Below are 17,434 nucleotides of genomic sequence, written 5' to 3' on the forward strand. Positions count from 1 at the left end.
GATGGTTGACTTTGTCTGTGTCTGAGATTTTCTTCTGACAAATGTGACAGAAAGAGAGAAGAAAGGAAGCTAAAGGTATTTGTAAAGGAAATATTTAAATCACTGAATGGTATCTAAGCTGTATAGGCAGTAAAGATAGGTGGGAGCTGATGGAGAGAAAAAGGGAAAACAGTGGTTTTAAAAATCTCAAAAAATGGGAAAGATATTGTAGCAAGAGTGTTTGAAAGAAGAACATGGGATGATAGAAAGTTGTGTTCAAGGGTGAGAGTCATCGTTTGATAGTTTAGAGAGAAGACAGTTATCAATGGCAGTAATGTCTAGAGTGTGACACTAGAGGTGTGGCTGAGGTGGAGTGGAGAAAAGCTGCTGGAGTTGAGAAAGGTGAGGAACAGCTGGTGCAGGTTGGAGGTGGGAAGGGAATATAGAACATCTATATTGCTGACAGTCAGTAGTTGACATAGGGAAGAAGGCTGAGGTCTTAAATAAGAGACGGTTGACCAGAAGGCTGAAAGGTGACACTGGCAAAGAGGATGATATATTCTGATGTCATGAGCACTTATGGGAACAGATGCTTTTGCAAATGATGTCGAAGAAATAACGGTCTGGAAGTAGCATAGAGAGCAAATAGGATGCTTCTTCAACCTTCAGGCACTGAGAAGCATGTACATGAGAAATAAAGTATTTCCATTTAGGGGACCAGGTCAATACTATCTCAAGATAGCATCAAATTTCATGTAATACAGAAAAGTAAGAGATTTTTTTCCCTTTTTACTTTGAAATACTTTCAACTTACAAAAAGGACACAAAATAGATTTTCATTAAAATTTTAATCTAGTAATATTTAATATATATAACCGTGGTACAGTTATGAAAACTGGAAAATTAATATTGGTACAACACAGCTAACTTATAGACGGTATTCAAATTTTACCTATTTCCTTCCAGTTACTCCTTTCCAGATCCAATTCAGGCTCATATCAAATATTTAGTTATCATGATTCCTTAGTTTCCTCCAATCTTTAACAGCAGCTCATTTTTTCCTTATTTTTTTACGACTTTAAAATTTTATGGTAATACATGGCAAAATAAAACTACTTACCTCAGGGCTAGGAGGCTAAAGAGAGGAAAAGGAAGAGACCAGGATCTCACAGTTCCCTTCAAGGGCACAATTTTTAGAATGAAACACTTTAGTATCCCACTTAAGATGAAAATTTCTGTTAGTTTAGGAAGTAGGAAAAACTATGGTAAAAAAAGCCAAGTAGACATCAAAATTTCAAAGAACAGTCACTATATGTCTTTATACTGACCTGGGGCTGGTGCATAATGACATATTAGCTGTTGTTCTGTGGCACTAGGAGACTCAGGAAAATAGTGGCTCTACCATCCTTAGCAGGTGCCTTCCAAACTCTCTTTGGATGCTACTATCAGACAGAAGAAGGAGAGAATATTAAGAATTACCAGTGGGAATTATTGGCGTGTGTCACTTAGGGCCAGGCCCATTCCTTTGTTCCTCTTTCATTAATCAGAACTCAGTTATGCAGCCACATCTAATTGCATGATAGCTGGGAAAGGTAGCCCAGCTCTGTGTCCGGTAAGTAGAGGGAAATTTTTAGGGAAGAGCCGACAATCTCTTTATCCTAATTATTCTCCCCAACATAAACCACTGCTCATTTGAACATTATCCTAAGCAAATATTTATCAGTTAATAGAAAACAGTCTGGAAGGATGCCTATGAGACAATTCATGGTTTTGAGTTTTGGGCAGGGGGTCAGATTGAGAGAGGATCTTCATTTCCTCCTCTTTAAACTTTTCTATTTTCATATTGTATTCATATATTATTTTATAATTAAAAACTAAAGCATGAAAGACAAATGAGGAGGAAGATTTGTTTTAAATACATAGGCTGGTTTGATTATTTTAAATATAAAATTTAGCTCTCCCAATGTTACCACTCATTGTTTTGCTTCATATCTTTTGTTCTCATGAATCCTTGAATGGGACTTGTAGATCTACCTCAGTATATTTTCTCTTGTGAGTGCTTATAGATGTATGATTGTGTTTGGTTCACACATAGCTATATGAAATTGACTTGGGCAAAATAATACCACTTAAGATTGTTCTATAAACTCTGCATTGTTGAGCAGTAGCATAGACTCAAGAAAGTTGTCTGCAGCAATACATGTATGAATATGAGAGTGATTACTTTCCTAAACTTCATGGTGGTAAAGTTCAGGTTTTTGAAGCTATTACAAAGTGAAGTTGGACTATATTGTTACATAGTATTTATACACACAGTTCCTGAGATATACTGAGGTTTTGTTTCCAAATGTGCTATATAATATGAATTATTCATAAGTAAATCATGTGGACCTCAGATAATTATGTATGTTATATCGCCATCTGTAGTACTGTAGTAGTTTTTAAGATCACCATGGGTGCTTTTAGAAGCAGATTCCAGGATCCCATTCCAGACATGCTGGAAAAACAAAGGCCTGAGCTCCGTAACTTCTAAGAAGCACCACCAATGAGTAAGAAGCCCCGCGGAGGTCTTCCTACTGCCATTTTGAAAATGACTGTATGTGCCAGGAAATCTAAAATTTCATCTGCCAAGTCATTCCCTAGCAATCACCACTGTCTGTGTGCCTTTCCTCTCCCAACTTGAGAAACATTTCAAACACACAGAAAATATGTATCAGCCACTGAGGTCATACCGTGAAGATTTTTCTTACATTTGGTTGATTTTGTTTTTTTGATTCAGGGTCTTACTATGTAGTTCTGGCTAGTCTTGAATGTGTGATCTTCCTGTTTTAGCCTCCCAAACACTGGCATTGTAGACATGTACTACCACTCCCGGGTCATTTAGTTAATTTTAAAAAGAAATTAAGTATTCCTGAAATTGCACAAGTTACACATGCATTTTCATCCCTTCCACCCCCATCTTTCCCTAGCAATAATCACTGTCCTGGGATGTAACGTTTGTCAAAACCACCACGGATACATCCACAGTTGAAGAAGTCAGCTTTATTGTATCAGCAAGTAGGAAAATACCTATCATAGAGAACAGTGAGTAGTCTCAGTGAGAAAGTGTTAGAAAGGACGCATTATAGGATTTGGCATTGGTTGAGTAATTTTGGGAAGGACCTGTGGATGCAGGGGATTACCATAGATTAAGTGCAATCAGGATGCAGGGCAACTTTATGACTGGGTATCTCAATAAGTCTTATCTACAGGGAGGACAGACTAGATGAGGATGAAGCTGTTGTTAGTAAACAACTAGTAGCGGTCATTCAATTAGTGAGAGGGAAGGATGCTTGGTAATTTGTGGGTTGCTCGATGACCTTGTATGAAGTAGATGTGACTATGTCCCTCAGTAGAACAGGCCTTAACTGTGTAAGGTTTGGTCAGTTTGTAGTAACAGTGAGGTCCACATGAAAGCATTAGACCAATTCCTGGATGTCACGAGCTATTTCTCTTCTCTCTCACCATGCAGGTTTTTCTAATTTTACTATGTTCATATGAGTTCACAAACTGCTAGGGTTTAAAAAAATCATTGTATCATAATTTTTACAAATTGTTTTATTTCCCTACTGGACATGGTCTTGGTTTGAGACAATCATATTCATCTGTGAATAAATCAATCTTTCTTCTTTCTTCCCTTTCTTTTCTTCCTCCCTATTTTTCTTCTTTCTCTTGCAAATGCTAGACTACTTGTCCCTTCTCAGCTCTCCTTTTGTCCCTTTGCTAGAGTTTCTCTGGAGTAAACACTTAGACTTTGGACATGCATTCAATTCTACCAGGTATTGTCAGATTTCTCTCTGAAGTGATGAGATCAGTTGACTCTAAGACGACCAGACCTCCTCCTTGGTATATGACAAGGTTTTCATACTTTTAAATTTTTGTTGTCAATCTGGCAGATGTGGAATGGAATCTTGTTTTAATTTTCATATTCCCAATTATTAGTGAGATTGAACATCTTTTTTTCACATGAGTATGGCTCATGAGAGGCCATCAAGCATGTGGCTAAACACATGGTCTCTGGAGCCAGGTTGCCTCGTCCGTGTCCAGGTTTTGACATTTACTAGCTGATCTCAAGCAGGTTACTTCCAAAAATTAGAGATGATAATGGGAACACTTGCCAGGTTGTCAGGAAATTAACATATGTAAAGTGCTTGCTACAGGGCCTGTCACCTAATAAAGACTGTATAAGCCCCAAGTTGCTCTTGTTTTTGCTATTATGTTTCTTAAGTGATATGTTTTTGTCTTTTACCCACTTTTCATTAGGGTTGTCTTTATATATGTATATATTTTGTACATTAATCCTTTTATTTTTTCTGTGGTTATAAATATTTTCTGTGGTTTGTCTTTTTGTCTTATGTTTAGAGTTTGATTTTCCACATATTAATACAAATATAGAGAGTTATAAACTATGAATAAAATGATGGACCTTAGTATTTGCTATAAATGTGGAACAATATCCCTCTTTTCTCCTACTGGTAGAGCATAGCAGCTCTTCCTTAGCCTGCTCTTCAATACTGGAATTCGGTTGTCTGTCTCTCTCCTTGTAAATATAAAGTACATATAGTTAACAAAAATACTGTCATCAGCACAGACTTGAACAGGCAGAAACAAAATAAGCTCCTCACAACAATTAGGACTTTGGGCTACATCTGACTTGCAGAGGTTTTTGTTTGCCTTCCCCGCTGGTTTTTATTTTTATTAGTACACATTTATAGTGCATAATAATTACATTCCTGGTGGAGAGTGGTACATGTCCATAACACATCTAAATTCTTTTTTCATCCCCCTTTCCTTTCCTCCTCCTCCTTCCCTCCATCTCTTGATCCCCTTCCTATTTGAAAAAGATCCCCTTTTCCCTATTTCCTTTTATCTATCTTTTGTTTTGCTCTTTGTTTATATTTTGGTTTCTCATATAAGAGAAATCATGTGATGTTTAAGTTTTTGTGTCTGATTTATTTAACATTATGGTTTCAGGATACATCCATTTTCCTACAAATGACTCAAGTTTATTTTTTATGGCAAAGTAGTACTCCATTGTATATAAATACATTATTTACCAATTCATCTGTTGATGGGCACAAAAGTCACTTCAAAGATTTAGCTATTCTAGATTGTGCTGCTACAAATATAAGTGTGCATGTGTCATTGTAACACAATGTCTTTAACTTTTCAGAAAGATTCCTAGAAGGGGAATAGCTAGGTCAAATGGAGTTTCTATTTTTAGTTTTCATTTGCTTTTGACCGTCATTTATAGGGCTCTAATATTACAAAAAAATTCTACTTCGTAATATAAATTTCGGAATTGGTTATTATAATGAAAATTTGTTTATTATAGAGACCTTAGCATTGTTGGGCTGTGTACCCATGGGCAATGAGATAGCCACTAACCCCTTTATGTGGAAGACTTCTCTCTAGATATTAAAATCCCAAACATTCTCTGACCTGAGGGGCAGTTGTCACTTGTTCCTCTGTCTGTGCTGTTTCCCTTACTCATGTGCATTACTTGTCTGATCCCTGAAGCCGTTTAAGTTTGTGTGTTAGCTGACAGAAGGTGAGAGAGTAAAACCACCTCCTTCGTTCCCAGCAATAGAAAAAGTGCAGGGGAAGCTTTTTTCAGTGACTTTTCAAACAGAGCACCTTCCTAATGATGATTCTTTAAGTTTAGAATTGACTGTTTAATATTTTTATTAAATTGTATTCATACATCATATTATACATAGTTCAAGGTTGTCGGAAATAGATATTCAGGTGAAGAAAACTGCTTACTGCCTTTTAACTCTGATGTGATGAGTTGCAGGCTCCAAGGTCATAAACTTCTACATGTCCGTGTTAATTTTTGTAGCTTTTTCACAGATTATTTTTTTAAAATATTAAATGTCCTAGTTTTCTATCATTCATTCATCCTTTATCTTATTTCATTTTCTGTGGTGCTTCTGATTGAACCCAGGTCCTCCATGCATGTGGCACTCCCACTAAGCTCCCTATCACAGCAGCCCTTGATCACACCAAAGAACCTTAAAGAAATTATCTTTTAAGGTTCTGGGCTATTTAGATGAACCAACAGACAGACATTCCCGTGTTTTGTCCTTTGAGAAAGGTTAAATTCTGTTGTTGATCAATCTCCATTACCAAAGTTTAAATATTCCATCATACTGCAATATAACAAGCCACCTTCCTGCTTTCCCCTGATTTTCTCACAGTGGTTTTCCTTTTCAAACCCTGACCTATATCTAAACTAAATACAGTCTTAGTGGCTTTAGAATAAATTACTGCTAACTTTTATGCTCTGGGTGTAGGTAGTTCCTAGACCTGACACAAAAATATCTCAAGGACAACTAAACATTCTCTTTTGCAGCTTTCCTTCCTAAAGTTCTGAAATGACCGAGAAGGCAAACAAAATCCTAGAGAAATTTTTTTTTCTGTTCTCCCTCAACTGTTATTGGTATCTTCTCATGGATTCTTAGAGTTGATCATCCAAATGAAAAATGATTCTCTTTACATACTACTTTATGTTGTATTATCAGGTAGACAAACTGCTATTAAAAGGAGGTCTCTCAATATAGTATATTGAGCACCATATGTGTTTTTTTTTCTTGTTCATTTAAGATGTGTATGAACAGGTTTGTGAGAAGGCTCCTGCAACCAGGTAAATACCTGAGCAAAATGGGCAGAGTCTGTACCAACTTCAATATATAACTTCCAAAATTTCCCTGTAGGTTCTCTCTATTCCAGCCAACCACCAGGGGGAAAATGGATTGAGGTACATGCATGGGATTTTATAATGACTTAGTTCTAGAGGTGGTGTGGGGTCTCTTCTTCTCATATTCATTGCTCAAGACTCAATCATATCATCCATCTTAGCAATGAAAAAGGCTAAGTAATATAGTCAAATTGTGTGACCAGAATATGGAGAATATAAATTTTGGTGAACATTTAGCATCCCTGTTGAGGAAGAGGTTGTCCTGAAAAGACCTTTTAGGATGAGCCATGTTAGCCAGCCTTTTGTTGCAGTGAGAAAATACATGAGAAAAAGAAAAAGTTTAAAGGCGGAAAAGTCTATTTTGGCTTACGGGTATAGGGGTTTCATTTCATGTTCAGCTGGCTCCATTACTGTTGTGGGGAGGGCAGAGCCAGAGAGGAATGGGCTGAAGACAAGATATACACTTCAGGGCCATCCCACGTCCTGTTCTTTTCAACTAGGCCCCACCGTCTAAGTTTTCATCATCTCCATTAAAGTTATTAAATTATGACTCCATCAAATTATTAATCCAGTGATGAAGCTGAAGCCCATATGATCTACTCACTTTCCAAAGTCCCACCTCTAATATTACTGCATTAGGGACCAAGTCTCCAACACATGAACCTTTGGGGGGAAGAATATTTTAGAATCAAACCATAACCTAAGTTATAGGAATCACTTCCAGAACAAGCAGGAATAATCTCTCCTTCCAGAGCAAAGTTAGAGATGCTAGCTATATCTTCAAAGCCAGTCTTACCAGTTGCTCTATGGAGAGTTAAAAAAAAAAAGGAATCTTTACCTTACTTAGGTAAAAGTCATAAGATAGGACCACAGTCTTCCAGTAGGTAACAGAACAATGGTGGTGATAAATAGCAAGAAACCCAATGTGACTCATGTTGCTGGAGTCCAGATTCCTTGTCTAATTAGACTTCCCATAGAGACATTTTCCTTTGCACCTCAAGGAGGTTCATTGTTTTGTTTTTATTACATATAAACACAATTACAGGGATTCTTATTCAGTTCAGTCCACAAAGGGAAATTCTGTCATACACCTGACACCATGAGAATAGTCTTTTCTTGTTTGTATAGTTAATCAGTTGGGAGTCACCCACGTCTTCTGTAAGCTCCTAGTTTTCCTATGGCTGTCCTGTGGCCCTTCACCAGACTTTAATCACGTAGCATGAGTGGGACAGGATGGTCAGTAGCTCTTCACCCAGTGGACTCTATGCTTGTCATTGTCAATACGAAGCAGCTGCCGGCATATACTGAGGGGCTGCCGGTCAACTTGGTCGAAAGTGCCTTCCATATCCAGCGTTTCTTTTTTCATTGTTTCTCCTGTGGTTTGTACTCAGCTAAGGATATTCAGAAATCTTATCCAAATTTCTGGCAACTCTCTTCTCTTTATGCTTTTGACTGATGACTTCATGAAACCCTAGACAGTGGGGTAGCTTCCAGACTGCACAATTTCATTAGTCTCCTTGTCTATTCTGGGCAAGATAAATAATGCCAGACAAATGGGGAGGCTGCTTCCATCCTTGAAATCTTATGCATCTCAGGCTTTGCTTCATTGTTAGCTCTTCCTTTCCCAGCTTTAGCTTCTGACCCTGCTCAAATGCTGTGTTCTACTTAAGTAATTATTGAACAGGATGTTGGCATCTCTGTTTAATTTCTAATTCCTTGTTTTGATCCCCCCCACCAGTAACCACTATTTTTTTACTAAATCCTTTTTTTAAAAAATCTTTGAGTTTATTGGTACTTTTTAAATATACAGTACAGTTACATTTATCATTGGGATCTTGTACCCTTACATGACAGGTCTTGGTTCTCATTTTTTCCCCATAACCCTGCTTTCCCTTCACCCCCACCACCCTCCCCTATTTACAAAGACTTTGTTTCCATTTTTTCCTTTTCTCAGATTTTTTCTTGTCCCTTATTTCCTCTCCCCTACCCTTCCCACTGCCCCTATTCCTTTAGCCCTTTTCTTTCTATTTCACATTATAGGTTATATAATTTGTTTAGTAAATCCTGTGATCCTTGAATCCTAAGTGCTTGATGACTTGGCTCTTAGCATTAGGCCTAAAATATTAGAGGGAAGCACAGGAATAGACAAAGACTCTGAATAGAAATTAAAGGCAGGTATAGTGAAGCATTCATTAAAAGAAGGGACTAGGAAGTAATTTCAATGTCCTGTGCTTGACATAGGTGAGAGGAGAAATTGGGATAGTAGCCTGTATTAAGGGAAACACAAAGAACTTCTTACTGAGTCAGAACACATTTTTCAGTTGACCTTTTAGAGCTAAAAGGAGACACCAGAAATGCAAATCAGAATCAGCAGCACTCTTTAACCTCAATAGAAAGAGGTTCATCTCCTCCCTTGAGTTAGATGTCTGTGTGTGTGTGTGTATATGTCTGTATCCTGAGACAGAGGGTCCATTTCTGGTTTTGGAATTACAAAGGGTTCATGATCCATAAATGAGAAAGAAGTGCTGGATTAGAGGGCCTAGGGTAGTCTCAGCCATGAGGGAGATGAGATGTCTGGAGAAAAACTCCTGGTGGGTGAAGAGCTTAATGTAAAACTGGTGTGAAATGAGATGATGTGGGGGGATTGATGTTCCATGGCTCTATTCTGAGGTTTTGTGTCAGACTTTAAACATTCACATAGGAAATTAGACCCCGTACTGTGGAGTCTGAGAGAGCGTTTATCTCCATGTCAGTCAGTAACACAGAGTGGAAAAAATGAAATCATAGGTTCACATTTCACAAATGGAGTTTTATAGTTTTCAAAATAATGTTCTTCAAGAATGGGGTCTTGTTCTGATTTTTCTGCTGCACATTATTCTTTCTCTAACCTTTTGTTCTCCCTAGGAACACTTTAGTCATTGCCCATGAAAAGTCTAGGCTAGTATCCAAAGGTACAATAAACAATCCCATTTCTATTTTTCTGGTAGCAAAACTCCTGAGTTCTTGAGCAGACTAGACAGAGAGTTGCCGCACAGAAGTGCCAGTCCCTTTGCTCTTCATGACCCGCAGTCATCGACATGGGTAAGTGGAACATCATGCAGGCTGCTGTCTGGCACTTCTCCAAGAGGTGTTTAGAGGCTGATGATTAAGGGTATAGAGTGACTGCTGTATCCTAGAATACTGGAACTGAGGGCAGATGACCTGGTTTGAAACTGTGACCCCAAGTCTATCTGAGCTAAAAAAAAAATAATGCTTATAGTTTTTACCTCCAATGTAATCTTCTAAAAAGCCTTTGATCTCATCCAGTCATCCATCTATATCAAATTCTTATGGCAACACAAGGTTTGGAAAAAAAGTGATTTAGATAAAAATATCTAGTACGGTAAAAGACATATCACCATTAATTGCCCTTAAAAATACTCCTCTTTGCTTTTAATGCACTTATCCCTTCATTATTGCCACTTTCTGAAGCAATTCTAAAAGTGCTCTTTTGTGAATGCCATTTCACAGCTGCTTGATATTCCTGCTACTGTTCAAAACATTTACCCCAATTTCTGTCAAATAAAAACTTTATAAGGTGTCCTCATTCACTGTATTTGCTGATGTGGTACCATGTGACTTCTGGCCCTTCCTGCAATTCAAAATGAGCATGGAAGAATTGGTGCAGCCACTGTGGAAATCAGGATGGAGACACCTCAAAGATCGAGCATTGGAAGTCCCATTTGACCCTGCTATCCCCCTACTGGTTAGCTTCCCCAAAGAATTAAAAGAATCATACCACAGTGATATATGTGCACCCATGTTCATAGCAGCACAATCCGTGATAGCTAAAACTTGGAAGCAGTCCAATTGTCCATCAACAGGAGACTGGATAAATAAAATGTGTGTGTGTGTGTGTGTGTGTGTGTTATATAAAATGGAGTACTACTCAGCCATAAAGAATGAGAAACTAGAGACATTTATAGCTAAATGGATGCACATTGAGGCCATACTCTTAAGTGGAATAAATAGGACACATGTAAATACCAGATAGTTGCTCTAGTGTGAGAAACTGAAAGTGTAAATAAGGACTAAAAGATATAATAGATGTGAAACAGGAAAATAGGAGAAAATAGGTGCAACGGTGAAGGAGAAATGGGCGGGGTAGGGGAAAAGAAAGATGGGAATGGAATTAACATAAGAAAAAGAAAAAATGGAAGCAAAGTCTTTGTAAATAAAGAGGGATGGAGGGGTTGAAGAGAGGGCAGGGGAATGGGGAAAAATAAGAACCAAGATGGATTATGTAAAGGTGCAAATTTCCAGTGATGAATGTCATTACATTGTACACCTTAAATGTACCAATAAAATTAATTTTAAAAATGAGCATGAAAGAGAAATGCTTTGAACTGATTCAGTACATCAAGGCAACCACAATAGTGCAACTAAAGACACTTGTGAAAGAGCACTTCCTTCTAGAACTACTTCAGAAAGTTGCAAGAACAATGGGCTAAGTGTGTTTAAAGTGAGAGTATTTTGAGCGAGATGATGGCAATGTGTCTTTTACTACAATGGATTTTTTTAAAAAACACTGCATGTTTTTATCACACCTCATCAAGTGTACTAAATGCATAAAGTATCTGCTCTAGAAAACTTTAATTCAGTGAGCAAGAAAGTCAATAGTTAGAAAGCAAAGTGCTGAGTATAGAGCATCTCATGGATAGAAAGCACCACCGCTTTCCCAGGAAGACACATCTAATTCAGACTATGTGTGTATATGCTTCCTAGTAGAGGTTACCTGAAGCTAAAGCTTAAAAGATGAGCCAGGAAGGCAAAGAGTTATTCCAGGTGTTAGAATCCACGAATACTAAAAAGCAAGAATTAAGATGTTAAGGCAGGGGGAAGCATGGCTTATGTTGGGGAAGAAGACTTACGTGTTTGCATTGAGAAAGTGAATTTAAGGGCTAGAGAAGTAGATAGAAGCCATTTGAAGCTTTTCTCAAAAGTGGTACAGCTGGCAGGTTGGGTGGGTGGTGCCTTCATGTATCCTAGTCTAGAAATGTCCCAGAAAGGAAGCCGGGAGTGTTTCTGGGAGAAAAATCACTGGAGACGTGTGCAGGTTGCAAAAGGGAACTTGGACCTCATTCTCAGAGTAGTAGAGTTACTTAAATGTGGCCAAGGGAGGGTCAAAGTCAAATTTGTATTTTCAGTAGATCACAACTCATACCCATTGGCAAGATGGACAAAACAGTTGTTAAGTCTTCTGCCCTAGTATGGATAAGTAGTGATGAAGACTTTAACTAGGACCACAGATAGGCGATGGAGATGGAAGCAAGTCAGGGAACTGCTTAGAAGACGTAGGGTGAGTACTTGATTATTGACTGGCTAATCGGTACCAAGAAAGTATCATTAAGGATGACCCTGGGAAAATGTTGCAGTTGAGAGGAAAGATGGGCATAGGTTTTTAAGTCTTAGCTTTTGTAGAACTTGGGCAGGTAAAAGCTAAGCTGCTAGACAAACTTGATTTTCACCATCCCCACCCGCCTACTCCTTTCTCAGTAGGGGCCATGTTTTAAAATGTCAGGAAGACAATATGACGCCCTTAGAAAAAGGTCATTGTAACCCTACCTACAAACCTTTAGCTTCTCCCCCTTGCTTCTGAGGTAGCGTTCCAAAGACCAGATGTGTCAGTGTGGGTCTACAGGACTTACCCAGTGAAATCTACACCTTCCCCTCACCGCAGGGTCCTAGGGGAAGACTCAAGGGGCTGTAGGCAGTGAAGTTACATGGTATGTAGATACCAGTCCTAAGCATCGAGTATCTGGGTGTCCTCCTGGCTGTGAGGGAGGGGAGAGAGACAGGAGTTGGGTAGCTTTACCACTGCGTTTTGACTTTCCAGGATAGTCTTGATTTCTGATTGAAGCTTTGTGAATCCTATTATTTGAAACACCCGGCAGAACTGTGCACTTGCTCTATTGATTTTGGCTCGTTTCTTCAATTTAACATCCTGAATTTTAATATCATCATCCAAAGCATTAGAAATGTCTTCCATAACTGCATTTTCTGTGGATTCATTAGTGTATTCATCACATGATCCTCCAAGCTATCAATAGAAAATATGGAGCAGGATTGACCCCAGGATGTTTCCTTATGAACTGTGTGCAATTGCCGCTCTCATTTTGACACCAAACTATTAATAGGTTGTTGGTGTTCAATATACTTAACTGACATTATACTCTTCTAGTTCTGTCTAATCCATATGCATGGAATTCTGAGAATGCTCTGTGGAACAATTTCTATTGCTCTGGGAGAATCAAATATGTACACTGCACTTCTGTGACGAATATTTCTCCTCTGTTAAAAGAGGGCACTTGCAGTTTGCCTTAGCTATGATCAAGGTATTGAATGAGAAATATGTGTGACTCTCACCTGTAGGGAGTATGAGATGCTAGAATTTAAATAGTTTTCTTTTTTCTAATTTCAATTATAGTATCTAATGCAATTTTCCTGAGAAAATGTTTTTTTGTACACTTTTAAAAATCTGAATGTGGACCTGCCATTGGAAAATGGGGACTTCATAAATACTATATAGTTATATCAATAAAAAAGAGTACGAGAACTTTAGACAACAGGCATTTGCAGAGTTCCTTGCACATGAATCAGTGAGGTGTAGGGGACACAAGTCATACCTCCCTCAGTCATTATCATTGAATGTTTCCAGTTGCATAAAAAATGGTCTCCAGCCCCAGGTTTCCTTTCTCCTCTTGTTCTACAAGGAATAACAATTTTTATTTTTGGTACTGGAGTTCAAACTCTGGACCCCACCCTTGCCAGGCCCGCGCTGTGCTGCCGAGCTACATTCTAGCCCAAGAATAACAAGCTTTAAAAATCACATCCTGGTGGGGCATGGTGGCAGAATTTTAATCTCAGCATTCTGGGAGGCTGTTGCAGGTGGATTTCAAATCTGAGGCCAGACTAGGCAATTTAGTGAGAACATTTATCAAAATGAAAGTAACTTTAAAAGGGATGGAAATGGGATGGAGACAACTCAGTGTGAAGGCTATGTTTAATTCCCAGAACCACCAAAACACGGTTGCATCCTGTTCCATTTCACTGCCAGGAATCATTTAGTGAGTTCCTGTATATTCAAAACCAAATTCAAAGTGCCTAAGCTTAAGCACTGTGCCCTTTCTGCCCTCTGTCTGCCCCCTCTTCTCTCTCCAATCTCTCTCTAACTGTAGTCCACAGCCAGACTATGGGAACCGCCAGGATTTTATAGAACCGCAGGTGAGTCTCGGGCCCATTGCAGACCTTTTGAGTCAGAATCTGTGTTTTAACATCTGTGAGTGATTTGTGGACACGTTAATGTTTGAGGGAGGCTGCCTTAAATCTCATACTTTTCTAGCCTTATACCTTCACACCACTCTGCACACTCCATGTGATTTTGTCATTCTGATTTTTATCTATGTGCCGTGTGTTTGTTCTTTTTAGGAGATCCTTCGGTGTTTGGAGTGCTGGTTTGGTGGTCATGAATTTGTTAAGGTGCTTTTTCATGAAAATACCTTATTTCTCTATCAATTTTGAAAGATAGTTTTGTAGGATATATCAGTCTGGGTGGGAAGTTGTTTTCTTTTGGGGCTTGAAACGTTTCACTCCAGGCTTACCTGGCTTTTAAGGTTTGTGTTGAGAAGTCTGCTGTAATTCTAATGGCTTTACCTTCAGAAGTTATTTGTTGCTTTTCTCTAACAGCTTTTAAGAGTCTTTTGGGCTTCTGGGCCTTTGACTGTGATGTGTCGTGGAGAGATTATTTTCTGATTGGGGCTATTTAGGATTCTATATGGCTCACTTATCTGTATTTTCTTTTACCACCTTTAAACATTTCACTTGATCTCTGCATTTTCTTAGTTTCCTTTGAACATTTGATTGTCTTTTAGCTTCTGTGGCTGCTCTCCTGAATTTCTCCTGATGCAAATTTCCAGTTTTCTGTTTCCTGCTTGTCAGAGAGCTGATTGATTCTGACCAGTCCTGTGCCGGTGAATCTCTCCCACTTCCTGCTCTACACCACATGGCTTGTTCTTCAGGGACTTCCCTTTAACTCAGTGGATTTTACCCACCTGTGCACAGTGGACTAACCTGGGGGAGGTAAGAACTGCAGATACCTAGGTCATCCTCCCAGAGTTCCTGCTGCACTGTGGCCTGGGCTTCAGAGTTGTGTTTTGTTTTTCATTGGTTTTTAAATTTATTTTTTTATTAGTTCATATTTGCAGTACCTAATGTTTATATTTCTTGTAGGTAGCTGGAAGTTGGTGCATGCACATAACACATCTTCATTCCTTTTTTTCCATCTCCTTCTTCCTTCCCTCCATCTCCCAATTCCCTTCCTGTTTGAAAAAGAGCTTCCTACTTCTAAATATCTTTTATTTTTCTATTTACTTATGTTTTGGGCTTCTCATGTAGGATAAACTGTGTGATATTCAAGCTTGTGTGTCTGATTTACTTCATTTAATATCATGGTCGCAAGGTGCATCTATTTTCCTACAAATGACTCAAGTTTATCTTTATGGCAGAGTAGTGCTCCACGGTGTGTAAATACTACATCTTCTTAATCTGTTCATCTGTTGGAGGACATATAGGCCATTTCCAAGATTTAGCTATTATGAATTGTACTGCTCTACACATGGGTATGCATGGATCACTGTAATATGATGTCTTTCGGTGTTTTAAAAGCTCCCCAGGTGATCCTAATGTGCAGCCAAGGTTGAGAATCACTGCTTAGCAGTCATCCTGGGAATTAATTTTATTGCCTGCTTATCTTCAGTCCCCTGATTTCTGGGTCTCGTTTCTTCTATTTTCTCATTTTACTTCTTTATTTTGGTGAAGCATATTATTTTGTATCTTACCGAAAGAAGATGTATTAAATGGGAACATGTTGGGGACCTTCTATATCTGGAACTATATTTAGCCCTCACATTTTGTTTGTGACTTAATTGTTAACTCTTCCAAATTGGAAATAACCTTCCTTCCTGTTGAAAGCACTGCTCTTCTAACTTGAATATTGGTTCCTTCCTGAGATACCAAAGCCATCTGAATTTCAGTTCTTACATGATGGCTTTTCCTTACTTCTCCTGGAAATGTTTTAATATCTTCTTTTCTTTTTCTGACATCTTGTGATGATGTGGCTTAGCATAAGGGTCTTGTGGCTTAGTGTAAGGGTCTTTTTTATTCATCTTGATCTGAAAACTCATCTCTAGTTCTAGATGAGTTTCTTGTGTGGTTCTTTTGATTTATTTACCTTCATTTTCTCTTTATGGAATTCCCATTACTTAAATCCTAGGCCACTTGGATTTATCATCTTTTTTCTTTTAAGTATTTTTCTCCTCTAATTTATCTTTGATAAGCTTTTTCTACATTCCGACATATTTTCTGGACTTTAACTTCTAAGAATTTTACTGATTTGGCTGTTCTTGTGGCGAAGGGGCATTTGTTTTTTTAATTTCCAAGATAATGTATCACCTTAAGCTATTTGTGGTGGCACATGCCTGTCATCCCAGTTACTCAGGAGGCTGAGGCAGGATGGTCGTAAGTTCCAGACTAGCCTAGGCGAGCCAGTGAGACCCTGTTTCAAAGTAAAATTTAAATATAAGGGTAGGGATAACTCAGTAGTGGAAGACTTTCCTGGCACATGCAAGGTCCTCTGGGTTGAATCCTCAGTACCAAGGAGGAAAAAGGGAAAAAGTGTATGTGTGTGTGCATATGCATGCACAGGCACACATATATGAGAGAGGCAGAGGGGAGCACAAGGGCAAAGCAAAACTTCACACAGGGGCCCAGCCCTTCCTCATCTGGAGGCTCTCAGATCAGGATATGGGATTTTATGCAATCCTTTCTCCCTCAGTCTGGTGTTTTACCACTGCTACTATTCTATACCTGGTTTGTCTCAGTTAGTTTTTCAGAGCATATGCTTTTGATTTCCTAGTGGATTTGGAAAAATTAGCACTTGAATTTTCAGGGCAGGAACAGGCACACACGGCAAACAGCTTCCATGAGCTTTTCCAGTAATTCCTTTTTTGTTACCTGCTATCATTTTCTGTCTTCCTTTGAGGCTGGTGCATCTGATTCCTGGGCTCACATCTTGCTCTGTTAGCGAAATCGGCTTCCCCTGCATATCCCCTGTCCCTTGCCAGCCATTCCCTAGGTTTCTTCCTTTCCTCTCTGTGCCCCTTACCTTCTCTTCTTTCTCCTTGTCTTCATAGATTCCATGTGTGAATACAGATGTCTCTTGGTTTTTGAGGATAGAGTTTACATTTATTTTGTTTCCTCCTCTGCTTAGGATAATTTTTGAGAGAATAGAACAAAGTATCTTTGCTACAGCATCTTGAAAAGACAACTCAGTGATTGTTCATGGGCTGAATTGTGTCTGCACACTCCCATGCCAAATGTTTGTGTCAAAACCCTATCCCCAGCACCTCACAATGTGACCTTATGTGGAGACAGGATCTTCACAATGGTAATGAAGCTAAAATGGTAATCAAGTTAGGTTGCCCTGTGTTTGGCACAGAGATGAGAGAAAGTCATAGTATGTAGGTTTACCTGTCTGATTTGACAGATATGAACACATGACGCTCTGCTGCTATCTTTACTGCTGCTGCAGATGATACAATTCCAAAAGCTGTTTTCCTTCTCTGAAGAAAGTGTTTCTTACTGTCCGATGGTATATAGGCTTTTATAGTGACAGGAACG

General features: G+C 38.7%; 1 protein-coding gene and 1 long non-coding RNA gene across 2 annotated transcripts in view; one reads left to right on the plus strand and one right to left on the minus strand.

The window, feature by feature from the left end:
* The window catches only part of Epsti1 (epithelial stromal interaction 1), a 98,869-nt gene that overhangs the window by 52,026 nt on the left and 29,409 nt on the right, over positions 1–17,434 (plus strand). The window contains exon 7 of the mRNA XM_010637081.2: positions 9,706–9,799. Within this exon, the coding sequence (XP_010635383.1) occupies positions 9,706–9,799 (94 nt within the window). The remainder of the gene's footprint in view (positions 1–9,705; positions 9,800–17,434) is intronic.
* LOC104871222 lies at positions 12,412–17,110 on the minus strand. Its single transcript, XR_782793.1, has 3 exons — positions 16,920–17,110; positions 13,384–13,463; positions 12,412–12,531 (listed from the first exon to the last, which is right to left on the minus strand). It is a non-coding gene; the product is annotated as an uncharacterized LOC104871222 (long non-coding RNA).

The sequence above is a fragment of the Fukomys damarensis genome, unplaced genomic scaffold, assembly GCF_012274545.1.
Source record: "Fukomys damarensis isolate Sample0158 unplaced genomic scaffold, DMR_v1.0_HiC HiC_scaffold_38, whole genome shotgun sequence".
In the NCBI taxonomy this organism is placed as follows: Eukaryota; Metazoa; Chordata; class Mammalia; order Rodentia; family Bathyergidae; genus Fukomys; species Fukomys damarensis.